The 17,227-nt window shown below is 45.6% G+C and overlaps 1 protein-coding gene across 7 annotated transcripts in view; it reads left to right on the top strand.

Moving 5' to 3' along the window:
* The window catches only part of OCA2 (OCA2 melanosomal transmembrane protein), a 385,751-nt gene that overhangs the window by 126,551 nt on the left and 241,973 nt on the right, over positions 1-17,227 (top strand). For 6 of the 7 annotated variants that reach the window (XM_037016526.2, XM_073227087.1, XM_073227082.1 and 3 more), the window contains one exon: positions 16,904-16,975. The exons of the other annotated variant lie outside the window; for it this stretch is intronic. In XM_037016526.2, the coding sequence (XP_036872421.1) occupies positions 16,904-16,975 (72 nt within the window). The remainder of the gene's footprint in view (positions 1-16,903; positions 16,976-17,227) is intronic. 7 annotated transcript variants of the gene reach the window in all.

Here is a 17,227-nt window from a genome sequence, read left to right as displayed (position 1 = left end):
CTAAACCAGTGAGGGTCCTGCCCTGCTGCTGTGGGTAGCCCTGCCTCCGTAGCTGTGCCGGGCACAGCTCACTCTGGGCCCTCACAGACGGGGGTTGCATGCCTATGGCTCTCCTGGGCTGGAATCAGGGGCAGAGACTCTGTTGCAGGAGAACACGGGAGGCCCAAATCCCTGGGCCTCCATTGTATCGAAGGGTTCTTGGCAATGCGCAGGATAGAAGTCAAATGTGTGCCAGGTACAGGATGAGGCAGATTTATTAAGAGGCAAAAGGCATAGAGCATGCCACCATGGGAAGTGGGCTACTGCCTAGGCAGAGTAGCCCCTCTCTGCCAAGTTCTAAACCAGTGAGATTTAGGTTAATGCTTTTGTTGGAAGTATAAGGCGTATGTAAAGTAGAGGGCACAATGGTCATGATTTCTCTGAGAAGATTCTTAGAAGAGGGGGTCTTTTCCTTATTAGGTCTCTTCCACGGTTTGTTATGACAATTGCAAACTGTCATGGTGCGGACAGGCACGATTTTTACTACGTAAATGAGATTTTAACGAAGGTAGAGGTCTATTCCAGGTCAAATTGGACCCATCGTAGTTTGGCCAATTCCAGCTGGTTATTCCTGGTTAGTTTCAAGTCCTTCTGCCCAGCTCTGCCCACTGTTCCCTCGCCCAGCCAGTTAAGCTATCTCTGACTTCCTGTCTGCCTCATCCTGCCACTCCCTCCCCTTTCTCCACCCTACTGGTCTACAGCTCCACTGCGTATTGCTCTGTCAGAAGCCTTCTGCTGTGACCCCTTTCTGTTGGATGCTCTATGCCTGGGTGGAAAGCCTGAGGCTTACGGTGCCTCCACCCTTCAAAATCTAGGTGGAGATCATCCACGCTTCTGGGCTTTGCTGGGCGCACAGGCCCTATGGAGCCCACAGTGTGAGGTGGTGCTGTGCAGCGCTGGCTCTCCCTTCGAGAACTTCCTGCCCTGTGTCTCACTGAACTGTGGGCCTATAATGGGAGGGCAGCCCTGAGGGCCTCTGAAATGCCTTGGGGGTTAGTCTTTTGTTTTCTTGGACTTGGGGTCTTGGCTTCTGTTTATGTGGCTGACTGATTTCCCCACTGCCTTAATGAACAGCTCCTAGTTTCTTCTGGGGTGGCAGGTCCATACTAATGTCCTTACCAAATCTGTTACACACTTCATGTTTCTTCTGAATAAGCTTTTTCATTCTTTCAATATGGATAGACTAAGAATTTTGATCAAGATTTTTTATTTATTGGCACTTTTTCCAACTTAGGGTAGAGAAAAGGTCTCCCTATGGAGGCAAATGCAGATTCAGGCACGCCTCCTGGAGGCCCCTGCATGAAAGCGACCATGAACGTGGAATGGTGGATGCTGCGGGTGCCCATTGAGTAATTAACTGAGTGCGTCTGGTGCAGACAGGACAGTACAAACATGAGGCAATAGCTGATGAACTTTTTGCAAAACATCAAAACTTAGACATTTTAAAACAGTGTTGTCATTTCACAAGAACTGTTTGGAACCAATTATGTTATCAGTAACACATCCTGTAAGGTCGTAATTTCAGAAACCATGAATTTGGATAAGATTCCAAATTCAGTTAATAGTTCAGATGAAAGAAAGACTTTGTAAATTCTGGACCTCCTAACTCTTCAAAAGCTCATGGGATCATGATGAAGCTGTTTCTAAAAGACTGTAACCAGGACTGAAAACCAAAATGTTTTCTCCTTTTGCAAGGGTTTGGGAAATGCAGACAAGTGCATTTTCTTTTCATGAAAGAGACAGAAGCACCCAACAGTGCATAATGGTACACAGGCCTGGTCCAGACACCTTGGGAAGGCTGTCTTGTCCAGTGTTGTTTTCAGTTCTGGGAAATCTTTACTTACTTATTTATTATTGGGATATAATTGAGGCAAAAAATATCGGTTTCAGATGTGAATCATAGTGACTAGATAATTATATACATCACTAAGTGTTCACCATAGTAAGTTTGGTTTCCCCATCACCACACCAAGGGATTACAATGTTCTGATTATATTCTCTATGTTGTGCTTCCATTCTTATGACTAATTTATTTTATAATTAGAAATTTTACCTCTTTATCCCCTTCACCTATTTCACCTGTATCCCTACTCCCCTCCCTGTGGTGACCAACGGTCTGTTGTCAATATTTATGGGTCAGTTTGTTTGTTTTGGCTTTTTTAGTTTCCACATGTAAATGAAATCCTATGGTATTTGTCTCTCTCTGCCTGGCTTACTGCATACACGATAGCCTTCAGGTCCATCCATGTCGTTGCAAACAGCAGTCTTTACTTTCAGGGTCGTAGATGGAGTGCGGGCCTAGTCGGAGTTTGGTGCTTAGCTTAGATGTGTCATGTGAACCCAATAGTCTGTTTCCTGGAGTTTGGTGGCACAAAGGTTGCTTGGAAATTCCTGATGTGGACATTTCTAGCAAGGTTGAAGGGTCTTTCTGGAGTGTCTCTTCCACGAGACAAAATCTCCAGGGTAGCTGTAATGCTTAAGGTCATTGTCTCCCAGGAGTGCACTGTGAAAAGGCTGCTCTACCAAAGCACAGTTGTTTTAATAAAAGCAATTAGGCCTTTACAACATTGAAATATCTCCTTATATCAGCGGTGAGTCAAAGAAGGCAGGGGCCAAGAACATGAGACAATCTCAAAGGGTAAATGTCTACTAGTTTCGGATGGGTAATCTGAGATTTAGAAGGACTGACAGCAATATTTTTGGCCAAGGTATCTGGAGAATCTCCACAAATTTTGCCAACTGAGTCTTAGTATAATTAGTGTGTTCAGCTAACTCTGAAGATTGAAGCTGTTATGCACAGTGAAATTGTGGTAAACCAGCCAGATGGTATAGATCCGTCAGAGTGTCTGATCAGTAAAGGGGTTCCATGACACTGTGTAGTCTGAGAAGTTCTCTAGGTAGGGATGATCTTTTCTAATAGGAATTTTGGCCACAGAAGCAGCACTGGCCTGTCTAGAAGGGAAAGCTTTTGTTTTGTGAGAAAACATACAAACCATGACTAATACTTTTTTAAATCTATGAGATGGGGAAGCTGTATGAAATTCCTTTGGCAAAACTTAGGTGGCCCATTTGGCAATTTGAAAATGCACAGGGGCCATATGGATGTATGGGACAAGTGAGGTAGGCATTCTTTACAGCCTTATTAATATTTCCCCACCAAAATTGATTCATGAACGCTATCATTTTATCAGTAGACTGATGGCGTAATGCATATACATTAGTAAGTAGAGGGAATTTGAGAATTTCTTTTAAGTCAGATTGTTATTTGGTACAAATCAAAGTTCTCTTTTTTAATCAAACCAACACTAGATTTCTAGTACTGATTTTCCTTCTATCGGGCCATTTATTGGGTATTTCTTCTCAATTTTCTCAAATTACCATTTGGGAGAACATGACTTTGGAACATGACAGAGGATTGGCTATTGGCTTCTTTAAGGACAGCATTTTGGTAGAAATACCTAGAAGGTAGACTCCTTTGGCCTCCAGAGAGTTGAATCTAGAATGTCTAGGAACTTTAATAGGTGGAGCCAAAATACGGTATCTAATAAATTTTGGACATAGGAGCCATTTTTAATTTTATCCTCATTGGAGGTTAGGAAACCTCATTTTTCCCTAATATTCCAAAATCATGAGCTATCCCAAAGGCATGAAAATCACTATAAAGGTTTGTGATTTTACCCTTGGCTAAGGTATAAGCTTGAGTATGGGCATAAAACTTAGTATATTGGGCCAGAGTGACCAAAGGTAGAGGTACTACCTCAATGGCCTCAAAAGTAGTTTCAATTGCATACCCAGCACCATTTTCATCCTTTAAATAAGAGCCATCAAAAACCATGAATAATCTGCATTAGTTAGGAAGTCAAAAGGTGACCTGTCAGCATAAGCAGTTGTAAGGGGTTTCATCTGGAGCCAAATGTAGTCCTGTGCCAAGACCAGATCCCCAAGATGAGACATTGAACCTGAGCCTGAGCAAACTGCGAGTTTTCTTTGGAGACTTTATGGCGCTTTAAGGCCAAAGTCTTAATAGGTGGTTGCTGTCTTCCTGTGAAGAGGTTTGAGAAGGGAAGCAGAGAACTAAATCTACTGCAGCAAAGCCTGCAGAAAACTTTATATCATGCAAATCAGCATTTGAGCTTTGTGAGAATCAGGAAACTCTGAAACCTGGGCATGCCTGTCCAGGTGTATTTACATTTTTCCCAAGTGAAAGCAAAATGATACCGGATATATGTTAGTCTGGGGAGAGGAGATCCCAGGTGAAATACCTCTAGAAGTCAAAATCAGGCAAAGGGGGAAATAAAGTTTAAAACCCTTTTATTGCTTACAAACTGCAGTGCAGGGGCATCTCTCTTCCCTGCTCCCGAAGAAGCAAGCAATCAAGCAAGCGCCTTCCCTTAACCTCACAGGTTAAGACACACCCTTGGTTGCCCAGGTAATTGCCCACTGACATGGAGATGAACTTCTCTACACCCCTGAGGATATGCAAATGCACTAAAGCCAGGCCAGATGTTCTGGAAATGTTACAATTTTACCCAAGGGCCAGGCTTCCAGAAATCTCGCCTTGCAATCTACTCATTCCCCTTCTTCTGCATTCGTCCCTGGGTGAGAAAACTGGAGCACTGGGACCAGACTAATGACATAAAAATAGCAACAGCAATAAAATCATGATAATCCTCAAGCTGAGGATTCAGCTAGGTTCAAAGTCCCTGCAGATTAAGTCCATAGCTCATCCATTCCAGAGTCAGGCAGTAGCGGAGGGTTCGGAGCAATCATCATGCAGCAGGGGAACATTCAGGCCACAAGGAATGTAGGAGAAAATGACGGTAAGGGTGATAAGATACATGTTTTAATGACACCAGCATAGGCAAATCTTGTCCTTCAGGTAGGATACATGCAAGAGAGTGGTCTTATGCTAAAACAATGGCAGGAATGGGATTTCGTCCTGGTCTAGTATGGGACTGGGATATTAGACCAAGTACATGCACTGGCCATAAAGATAAAACAAAACTTCCCCCTAAGATGCTCTTACCTCCTGGATGTTTTGGATACACTACCATGACCTTTGGGGGCCATTCAGCTGTTATTCCAGGAATACACACAAGGCCAGCTTCCAGGCCTTTCCCCCAAGGTGCCAGAAGGGCCGGCCATCTCTGGTCCATGTGTCGAAATGTCCAGGGCCACATCCATTCAACAGTGTCTCCAGGGCTTAATGCAGTAGGGGCTGGCGGCAGGGTGTTGCTCTGCTGGCCATATCCTGGCTTCAATAACTCTTCTTTGGTTTTGACGTACAGTTGTACAGGAGAGGCAGCAAGGTGTGTGAGCACATCCACAGGGCTCAAAGCTCCTTTACAGGGCTTCTCATTCAAACACTGCAGTACCGTCCATAGGCGAACTGACCAACCCCGTAGACTATTGGTGTCTGACTTCAGGCCAGATTTCTATCATGCCTGCCCCAGTAGGATTGTGTGGTACATGAAATTTTCACTTTATTCCTAATTGCTGCACCCATTCTTGTAACGCATGTCCAGTAAAGTGGGTGCCTTGATAGCTCTCAGTCACCTGCAGCTGACCATAGGCTGCAAAGAGACACTCCAGGCTCCTCTTGGTGGTTTGCTGATGTGCGCAATGTGCAGATGAAGCAACCAATAGTCCAGTAGCTGTGTCCACACAAGTCATGGCATACTGATATCCTTCTGATATGGGCAGAGGCCCAATATAGTCCATTTGCCACCTGACAAGGGGTATTGGTCCCCTTACTATTGACCCATGTTGCTGTGGGTCTTGGTGTAAGTCCCTCTAAGAGCACACAAGGCACTCCTTCCGGGCTCTGCTGGCTTCTTCAAAGATCAATGGCAAGCCCCACCTACGGGCTACAGCCCACATTGTCTTTTGCCCTGCATGTGACAAATGCTGGTGTAGCCATTGGGCCACATCAGAGGCAGGCTTTCCTTCTAACCAGTGCACCTGGGCCAGTGTGTCTGCTTCATCATTCCCTGGGGACGCCAAAGGCAAATGGCCAGTCACATGATATATGGTAACTGTCTTATTCTGACCAGAGGCCCACATGTCTTGCCACAACTCTTACCCCCAAAGAGGCCAGTGACCAACCATCCAGTTGGCATGGTACCATGTTGGTAGCCACAGGGTCAACCCCCAATAAATGGCCCAACTGTCAGTGTGGACAACTATAGGGGAGGGCTCCTGGTGATCATGAGCCATACTGCCTGCAATTCAGCCCATTGACTGCTCTTCCCCTCTCTGTCCTCCATCCATATTGTCTCAGTCTTAGGATGGAAAACCACAACCCTCCACTTTGGGGGCTGCCCACGACTGGAGCCATCTTTGTACCAAACATCTTCAGGTATAGGGGCTTTTCCCTCCTGATAAGGAGTCTCAGCTACCAAGGGCTGAAAAGCAAGTTCTTCCTGCTTTCCACTGGTATATGTCACTGGCCCCAATAAGCATTGGAGTTCTCCACTTAAGGGGCTAGTAGAGAGGGTGCTACACTGCTTTAAATATGAGCCCCGTTTGGCCAGTGTAGGTGTCTGTTCCATGCCACTCCATGCTCTTTGGGTACAGTCTCGCACCCACCCCGTGATGGGGTAGGTGATTATTATCTTGGTTGGAACTGTTCCAGCAATGGGCTCTGTAGCCAGCAAGGTGTGGTACACAGCAGCCAGTTGCCTCTCTATCAAAGTGTATCGGACCTCTGCTCCTTTCCATAGTTGTGACCAGAATCCAATAGGTTGGCATGTCTGTTCAAGCCGCTGCCAAAGATACCATCCATAACCATCTTCGTTTACATGAACATCTGGCTCACGGCCTTGACTGCCAGCTTGGCAGCAGTAAAAGCAGCTGCACATGTCTCATCCCAGTCCCACCTGTTGCCCCTTCATACCAACTGGTATAAGGGCTTCAGAATTTGTGCCAAGTGTGGGATAAACACTCTCCAGTAGCCCAAAAGACCCAAAAACTCTTGTAATACTGTCACAGTGGTGGGGTGGGGAATGCGTGGACCTTGTCTGTACTGCTTCAGGAACAACTTTAGTTTTACCCAACCAGATAACCCCCAGTAATTTCAAAGACAAACTGGGTCCCTGAACCTTGGTGCTGTTCACAGCCCATCCTTTTTCCTGTAGTTGTTGCAACAGTTTAGGAACTGCCGCTTCTAAATCTGAAAGTGAATCAGATGTGAGCGTAATGTCATCAATGTAGTGATACAACCACACTGTGTGCAGTTTCCTCCATGTGGCCAAGTCCTGGGCTACAAGCCCATGACAGATGGTGGGACTGTGGAGACATCCCTGTGGAAGGACAGTGAATGTGCACTGCTGGCCTTCCCACGTGAAGGCAAACTGCTCCTGGTTTCCTGTGCTATGTCAATAGAGAAGAAAGCATTAGCAAGGTCTACTACAGAATGATATGTTCCCAGCTCATGGCTGAGGGTGTCCAGAATGTCTGCTATAGAGGGGACAGCAGCATGCAAAGGGGGTGTGACTTTATTCAATTTTCTGTAGTCCACAGTCATAGGCCAGGAGCCGTCTGGCTTTCTCACTGGCCACACTGGGGAATTAAAAGGACTATGTGTGGACTTCATGATGCCCACCCTCTCCAGCTCCTGTAGAGTTTCTCCAATTTCTTTGTGCCTCCCAGGCAATTTATACTGCTTAATATTTGTCACCCACCGACTTACAGGCAGAGCTACAGGTGGGTGCTTAGCATGTCCCCTCAGAACTGCCTTTACCACACATACACTCAGTCCGAACTCACCTGCCATGGTCTGTAACCACAGGCCCTGCAGGATATCTACCCCCAAAATATATTCAGGGATGGAAGAAATGTGCACATATACTCCTTTGGTGGTAAACACCCTATCCCCAGTGAGATTTGGGCTTTCTTCACTCTAATTGCCTCACCCCCATAGTCATCTATCACAGCAGGGGTCCCAGGAAAATGCTCAGAGTTGCCGTGGATCAGAGAACACTCAGCTCCTGTGTCCACCAGCACCAGGACACATTGTACATTCACAGAGGACCAATGAATTGTTAATTCTACATGTGGCCTCTGGTCCCTACCATGTCCTCCAAGGTGGGGACTTTGACCACCTCCCTCAGTCGAACCACAATGCCCAAACATCCTCCTGTGGGGATGAGGGCTCAGTTGAATCCTGAGTACTGCCTCCCATGAAGTTTTGCAGGGACACAGGCCAGGCATGAGTCCTGGACCTCAGTGGCTGGAACTGCTGCTCTGGCTTAAAGTGGTGCCACAGTTCTAACAATATTCTATTGGGCTGCACATCAAGTTTTTCTTTCGCTACCCCGTCCTTTATCAAATCAACTCACATCTGGGTCCTCGAGACCTTCAGGGGGCCTTTTGCATGTCTCCTTTCAATCGTGCCCATACTTCCCTCTGTGCCTTTATTGTTTCAGCCTTCCCCAGATCTGCTAAAGTATGAGTAGCCTCACCTATGGGTTTCCCTAGGTGGGGGGGCAAGAGTATTCACTAGGGACCCCAAGAGAGATGTGGGAGCTGTATGCAGCACCAGATTTCTCATTCCTACAGTGAACACCTCCTCATCAGGGCCCTGGGTGTCCATATTATAGATGATATTTTTCATACCCAATTCATGCAGTACCTGTTGGAGCTCTGCGTATGTTTTCCAGCTAGTGGGTAAATACGGTAAGTCACCCTGATTATGCCAAACTACCCTGATGGCAGCTGTCAGCCATTCCAGGAGTGTCTGATTCCCTGAGGTGTGATGGGCATTTTGCAACTGCTGCCGGAGGGAAGGGTGAGTCGTCAGGGAAGCCATCCACTCATCTCAGTACACGACATGACAATGTTCTCCACCCCCATATCCCAGAGACGAAAAAGCCACGTAGGCAGAGATTCCGATAGCCTCTGCTTATATCGGGTGCTCATGTCCACCAGCTCATCCTGGGAATAGGGGCAAAGCATGGACTGCTCCCCAATCTGGGGAGGGGGCTGCTCTTCCCCCCCGAGGAGCCCGCGGTTGTTTTGTTTTTATTTTCTTAATTACAGCTGGATGGGCCTTTTAAACAGGAGAAGATGGTACCTCCGGCGGTGGCCTGGGCAGCAGATCTGCCAGTGGCCCTGCTTCCTCTTCTCCCTCCGGCTTCTCCACCAATGGCTTCTCCTCCATCATCCCCAGAGGCTGAAGGCACCACTGTTTCCTCCCCCTCACCCACGGCCTCCTGCAACATGGCTTTTCCTGCGCCTCCCCCCTCTCCACTGCTAAGGAATCTTCTAGGAGCGTGACCTGCCTTTTCAGTAACTCTCTCTTCTTTAACAGCATCCCATAGGTTATGGCCCAGCTCCTCCAAGCCATGCTGAAGTGTGTCTCTCTCCTGCCTAAGTCCCTCTCTCTCCTTGCTAACCCTCTCCACAATCTTCTCTTTCTCCTGTATAACATTTTCCACTATCTCAATGAAAAGAGACCCTACAGCGCCAGCTGCTACATGGCCCCCTAAGGTCTCCAGGCAGTCTTCCAACTCAGGGAGGGCTAATTCAGCTTCCAGTGTTTCCACCCTTCCCCAGTTCTGGGGAAGGCCCCACCCCTCTAGGAGGTACTTTACCCTAGACCAACCCCCCACTAGGGGTTCCCAAGTTGGAAGCGACAATAACAGGTGAAGCGGCACCCTCTGCTGCTGCATCTGCTGGGGCCTCCCCACCATCCACAGGAGCAGCCGTCCCAAAGGTTGCACCCATTATGACAGATCTCGGGTTCACAGGAACCCTGCCAATTGGGCCAGATGTTAATCCGGGGAGAGGAAATCCCGCCTTCTCTCTCCCCTGCTCTGGAAGGAAGCAAGTAAGCCCCTCCCCTTAATCTCTCAGGTTCAGACGTGCCCTTGGTTGCCCAGGTAATTGCCCATTGATATGGAGATGAACTTCTCTCCACTCCTGAGAATATGCAACTGCACCAAAGCCAGGCGAGATATTCTGGAAATGCTACAATTTTACCCACAATATCCTTATTCACTGGAATACTAAAAATGCACTGCACAAGTCAATTACAGTGAAAAATTTGCTTTCAGTGGGAATGGATAGCAGCAGTTTATGGGGTGTTCAGAAGAACAGGGTGCTGAGGGGTAGCAATGTTATTTTTGCTCAGGGGTCGTGGCCACACCTGCATCCTCAGCCACTGGGTTTTCTCACAGGTAAAATACGGGTATTACAGCTTCTATTATGGGCTTGATGCCTTGAAGGGCTTCTTTATTATTTACAGAGTGTTGATTAAGTCTAGGAAGAAGTTTTGAAGGACCTATTTGAATCTCTATGGGAGGTGGGTTCTGTCAATATCATTTGAAGATTTTGCCCAAAAGGATGATAGTAACAAATGGTCAGTGTCCCCAGATGCAGCTATAGTGCTATCAAAGACAGAGCAAATAAAAGATGTTTAAAGGTCACTTAATTCTCCTGGTTGTCTATTTTGCTTACTACTGCCAAATTCTAGAATTATTGCCCCCCTTTTGGGAGAAAGAAAGTCTGCATGATACATATATTTTAAAGAAAATTTTGGCCCAATGCATGAATGGAGTGGAGGATCTAAGGAGAAAAGGGTGGATATCTCTCAGGGGCCTAGAAAAAAGGGAATAGGTTCAGAGATAGGAACTTGTTGAGGTTTTTTTTGAGACGATGCCTATTTGAACTGTTTTAGTGCTCTGAGGCAGGGGCTGCTTTATAGCAGTGGGTTTAAGTATGGAAAATATAGCTCCAGGGTCAATGGACAGAGAGAGATTCGTTCCCACTCCAGAGTGGTTCCTCTGAGCCAATTAAGAAGGAGGACTGGGATGAGCATTTGTAGTTCCTGATCACAGGGAGTTATTAGGAGGGCTTTGGAAAGGCTGGCTTGAAGGCTGAAGGCATCTACAGTGCTTACATTTGTAACAATCTTTTTTTTTTTCTCAATGTTCAGGCTCTTTGCAAACAAGCTGATTTGCCAAATTAACTAGATCTGAAGCATCCCATCCTGTTTGTTTTAATCAAAAGGGAAGGATCACAGTTCAACCCATTAATAAACATAGAGTTAAATGCTAATGGCTGGATTCAACATCTAAAAGAAGACCAGAACTTTCTTTAAAGACGATCTGAAGTTGATGGTGATAGTCTAAACAGGTTTATCAGGATTTTATATCCGTGTTTGAATTTTATTTGAAACATGGGCTTAGGAAAAGGTACTATAATTGTTTGGTGGAGATTTTCAGTGAGAATTCTAGCATTTTGCCAAACTTAGGGTTCTGTTTCTCTAAATCCCTTTCAGGATCTTCCCACTGAGCCAGTTTCATCCAATGCTCAGTCTGGCTGTCACCAGCGCACACGTGGATTAACTGATACAGATCTGAGAGACCAGGTCAAGTTTGAATGACTGCGCTAAATCCTTCAGCAGACCTAGATCGGTCCTGGGCCACTTCGACCAGGGCTCCAAATTCAGCCTTAGTCCAGGGGACATAAGACACTTGGGACTTATTTAGATCCTCAGGAAACTTAATCTTAAAGGGACGGGTTTATTAGGTTTAGGAAATGGGGGAAACAGACATTCCCTCCAAAATGGATTTGGAGGAAAAGGGAAATTCAGCAGAAGGGTTAGAGTGAGGGAATGGAGGATGTGGAAGGGGTGGGCAGTGCAGAGGAGATAGAGGAAAATGGTCCCAGAGGCAGGCCTGAGTGCACGGCGGCGGGTGTACGGAGCCAGAAACGATGGGGGAGGGGGAACGAGGCCTCAGAAGCCATTTGGTTCCTTTCGATTGCTTATTTGCCTCAGTTAATTCAGAAACAGTATTTTTCGAAGAGGCTAACTTAGAATCCTGAAAACATTGGGAAGCCTCAAGGTATCAGTTAAAACAGGTGTCCCATTCAGGTTTTTATTTTGTTTTTGTATCTGTTTTCCTCTTAAGCAGTGGCTTTCTAATTTAATTTTGAGATTAACAAGTTTGGGGAGATCAAAGGTTCCCCAAAATGGCCATAAGAATTCTAAATCAATTCTGGTTAAGTCGGTCTATTTAGTTAGATATGTTCCTGAGGAGGCACCACAGTTTTAAATATAAAACTGGCCATGGTCCCTGAAACTGGAGTGTTGGGGGAGGGGGCACCCACAAAGTATTTTGAGCATTTCTTAAAAGGTTTTCTTTAGAGCAAACAAAAAATTTCTAAATGGCAGAGTTTCAATAGGAGCAGTTCTTGTTCCAAAAAAAAATCAGACCAAAGGCAGCACAGTTCCATGGGAACAGTTCAGTCTCTGAAAGGATACGGACTGAAAACTAAATGAATACTCTCAGAAAGAGCAAGGCCTTAAAGTGGATCCTGAATAAAGCCTGGAGAGCTCAAAAATGCAAAGATGGCAGAGCTCAAAATCCAGGAGAAAACTTACCATCAATCTCTGGGGTCAGCAGGAGAGCAGGGAGCTATGGGCTCTATGGGTACCAGTACCTGATAGCTCACCAGCCTTGGAGTTGTTGGGGGTCTTCTCTGAATCTCACTTCTGACACCATGTAATGTTAACCTTAAAAATAGATCAATCCAGTTATTTTACCAGAAAGATGTGTTTACTCAGAAATAGCAGAGAATTGCAATCTGGGATATGCATGCTAAAATACAACCGTAGGCAAGTTCAGAGAACAAAAGAGAGGAACATGCTTTTAGAGAGGAAAGGGTCAAGTTGGGAGGGCTATTCTAAGCAAAAGTCCATTGGAGTAAACTGGGGATTCCACATTTCTTGGCACCTCATTGGTTGAGTTAATAACAGTTTCTCATTTTCAATGGTTGGGCCACTGCAGGGAAGTGGTAGGTGGAAACATTTTTTGTCCTGCTGGGTAGCAAAGTCGATAAAACAGATGGCATCCATCTCTTCCAGTGGGGGAGATTTACAGGGAATGGTGGGTGTGAGAACTCCCTGTGCAGGCATCCTGACACAATGTCAATGAGGTTTCTCTTAATTTTCACAAACCCTTTCCTTAGAGGTCTCCTCAGACAAATAGCAAATTTCATCACTTGCAAATTCTACCTTCCACAAAACACTAAGCACAGTTCAGCCAAGTTCTTTGCCATTTTGTAAAAAGGATTGCCTTTCCCCCACTGTCCAATAACGTTCATCATTTCTGCATTTCTAAAGGCTATCAGAAAGGCTTTTACTGTCTGTATTTCCAGCAACATTCTGTTCATGACCACTTTGTTATTTTATAAGAAGACCGAAGCTTGCTCTGCAGCCCCCTCCTCCTGAGCTCTCAGCAGAGCTGCTTTCAGTGGTCTGTTCGCAGCGATGACGTTTTTCCCTAACACGCCCCTCCAGAATCTTTAGCCTCTACTCACTGCGCCTTTTAATTAGGTGATTCCTGTAACAGAGTTTTAGATGTAATTGCTTTTGCTACTTTTGTTTTTTTGACCTTCATACTAGCTTTTAAATAATTGATCTTCTACCTCTGCTATATGTTCACTTTACCAGTGGTAATTTTTCCCTTTCTTAAATTTCTTGCCTCTATCTGGGGTCTTTTCTCTTCCTCGTAAAGAAATCCCTTTAACACTTCTTGTAAGGCTGGTTTAGTAGTGGTGAACTTCTTTAACTTATGTTTGCTGTGAAGCTTTCTATCTCTTCTTCAATTCTGAGTGTGACCTTGTTGGGTTGAGTATTCTTGGAGGTTTTTTTCTGTTCAGCGTTTGACTGTATGACGCCATTTCCTTCTGGCCTGTAGAGTTTCTGTGGCAAAATCAGCTGTTAGCCTTACGGGGTTTCCCTTATATGTGACATGTTGCATTTCTCTTCTGCTTTTAAGGTTCTCTCTTTGTCTTGATCTTTAACATCTGGATTACTCTATGTCTTGGTGGGGACTTCCTTGGGTTCATCTTGTTTGGAGCTTTCTGTGCTTCCTGGACCTGACAGACTGTTTCCTTCCCCAGGTCTAGGAAATTTTCAGTTATTATCTTTTCAAAAAATTTTCTACTCCTTTTCTCACTCTTCTCCTCCTGGGAGTCTTATAATGCAGATCTGATGTCCCAGAGCTCTGTGACCCTGTTCTCATTTCTTTTAATTCTTTCCTTTGCTGTTCAACTCGAGTGCTTTACCACTACTCTATCTTCCAAGTCACTGGTCTATTCTCCTGCATCCTCTAACCTGCTGTTCATTCCCTCCCGTGTATATTTTCTATTTCATCTATTGAATTCTTTGTCTCTGAATTTTTTAGACTTCTTATCTCCTTGTTGAGGTCCGCCTTCAGTTCTGCTGTTTTCTCAAGTCCAGTGAGTATCTTCATAACTATTGCTTTAAACTCTTTATCAGGTAGATTAGTTAACTCTGTTTCATTCAGGGTTTTTTCCTTTTTCTTTTTTCATTCTGTCATTTGGAGTGTATTCCTCTGTCTCCTCATTTTGTGTGGCTTTCTATGCTTGGTTCTGTTAATTAGCTGAAAGGGTTTGCTCTCCCTGTCTTGAAGAATTGGCCTTGGGTGGGACAGTCTTCTGTGTAGACTGCATGTGCCTCGTGGTTTTAGCAAGCTGGAGGCCAAGTAAGTGTGAGGCAGGCTTTAGCTGGTACCAGGGCTCCCAGGGTGTGGTCCCAGGGGTGTGGTGCTGGGGCCCTGTTGGAGGGGATTCTGGGTGGACACCTGTGGGTTCTATACTGACAGAGGGAGGGTGGTGCGCCAGCAGCAGGTCAGGGGTGCAGTCCAGGTAACTCATGGGTTGGCACCAGCTGAGTCCCCTGTGCCTCCTCACCCGTATGCCTGTGCATGCTCTGGGCTACTTGGGACTGCTTTGAAGAATTCCCACATTGGGTGCCTGCTGGGTCCCACTGGTGGCATGGAGTCAGACTCTGTGCATGTTCCCCCTTGGTGCCTGCATACTCTGGGCTGCTCCCAGGAATTCCTGTGATGATACCCAGTGGTTCTGCTGGGCACTAGAATCAGACACTCTGCACTTGCATTACCTTGCAGAGCCTGTATGCCCTGGGTTGCTCTGGGGAATGCCTGTGAGGGTACCCTCTGAATACTGCTGGGGCCCAGGAGTCAGCTGCACACTTGAGTTCCCCCAAGGTGCTCTGGGGAGTTGCCTTGGTGGCACCTGCCAAAGATTCATGGACCGTCCCTGAGGACCAGGGAACTTTCCAGTCCTGCTGGTGGGGTCTGGGCCAGTGGATAAGAGCAGGCAACAAGGTGGAGCTGCTGGGTCTCCTTTAGGGCACCTGGGCATGGGCAGGGTTCTGGGGGTGACCTAGAACAAGTTCAAGATTGGTGTGTGTGCCTGCATCCTGTTCTCTGCCACAGCAACATGTGGAAGGAGTGCAAACGGTGGCACACCAGCTCCCCCAGGTCTAGCTGCCACCAGTGGTTTCCTTGCCAAGCAGAGGATGTTTAGTTCTGAAACTTGGGTTTTTTCACTTACAGTCTGGTTGCACTTTAAGCCACCAGGCTCTTTCCTGAGTCTCAGGGCAGGGAGGCAGTGCCCGGCTATCTCGGGGTTACCCCTCCCTCTGCTGGTAGCTATGCTGGGGGTAGGGTTACCTCAGTTACCCCATCTCGGTCTTTCTGAACGTTTTGTTTTTGTTGTGTATGATCTTTCTGTCCCTCCTATAGGAGGTATTCACTTTGATACCCATTATTTTCAGGGCAAAATGCTTTGTGTATAAGTGTAGATTTGGTGTGCAGGTGGGAAAAGGCAGATTCAGGCTCTCTCTACTCCACCATCTTCCCAGAGTCTGGTTTTAATTTATTAAACTTGAGGCATGGCAGGCTTAGATTTTGGTTTGCTTAGGTAGCTGGTAAGGCATTAGAGTCACCTCAGTTTAATGGGCTCATTTAATTAATTTAATAGGACATATGTTTTCATTTCTCTGAGGTACATTCTTAAGTGTGGAATTGCTGGTCAAATGGTAAATTTATTATTTGACTTTTTAAGAAACTGCCAAACTTTTCTACAATGGCTGCACCATTTTGCATTCCCACGAGCAATATTTCAGGGTTCCAGTTTCTCCACATCATTGCCTTTCTTCATATTTTTGTTAGGTAGAGAAAGCCAAGGAAATGCAGGAGTCCAGACTGGTGACAGCAAGAATTTAATAGAAGACTTGACTACAGAAGTAGTGAAGGGCTAGCTGGAGATACTACAGCAACAAGAAGAAAAAGTTTTGGGGTTTTATAGTAAATAGTCTGTAGTCAAGTGGGTGTTTCCAAGGGTCTTGGCAGGATGCACGTGCAAGAACTTCCAGCTCTTGGTTAGCAAGGCCTGAGCCCCACGGATGCCAGCAAGGTCTGCACAGGCTGATTTCTAGCTCTTCTCTGGGTCTGCAATTTCTCTATGAGTTAAACTCAAAATTTCACAATTAGTTCTCTTGTTTATTCCTTCTCTACAATTTTGTCTTAAAAATTCCACATTCATATTAATTATAATTAGATAGAAAGAATACTTTCATGATTCCGTCATAGCACTGAAGTTTCAATTCGATTAAGCATTTGGCTGTGTACCTTTGGTTTAATAACAGTCCCAGTAATTGGGCAGAATTGACTTATGTTTTGGAACTAATGGTCCCGTTGTCTAGGGATTATATAGTAAATAATTAATGATAACTTACTGCAGGCTTCCTTATAGAACATACTTTATCTAGATTTCTGCTTCTCTTTCAGGGTCATCTAATTATTGAGGAAAGGAAAGCAGCTTTCTTTAGAAGGCAGACTGGTGTTGGTTTTTTTCCTGGGGTGTCCAGACTCTGGCCCACAATTTACTTCTCTACAATTTACTTACTGTCTTAACAGATACGTTATAGAACAGCCAACACTGACAGACACTTAGATCAATAGAGGATTTTGTGTGCTTTAAGCCCCTTGGACTAGGATGTGATACTTTCCTATGTTTCTTCCAGATTGTTCACAGGACACTGGCAGCCATGTTGGGGTCCCTTGCGGCTTTAGCAGTGCTGGCTGTGATCGGTGACGTAAGTGGTAACATTTTGAGTGAATGTCCTGCAACTCAAAAAAATGTCAGATTCAAAGGCCATCCAGGAATTAGGCATTTGCTGGTGATTTTCATTCTCTTCTATATCATTTCCACATTCCCCCCAGGAACCACGCTAGAGGCATGAACTAACAAACTTTATGGCATTGATGAGTATTTTTCATTTCATGTACCACACATGCACATCCTGGTAGTGTTTTACTCCATCTTTAGCCGAGGGAAGGCTGGTCAT

Source organism: Manis javanica, chromosome 18 (assembly GCF_040802235.1).
Source record: "Manis javanica isolate MJ-LG chromosome 18, MJ_LKY, whole genome shotgun sequence".
NCBI classification, from domain to species: Eukaryota; Metazoa; Chordata; class Mammalia; order Pholidota; family Manidae; genus Manis; species Manis javanica.
The sequence above is the reverse complement of the archived record's forward strand: the minus strand, read 5'-3'. Positions and strand labels throughout refer to the sequence as shown.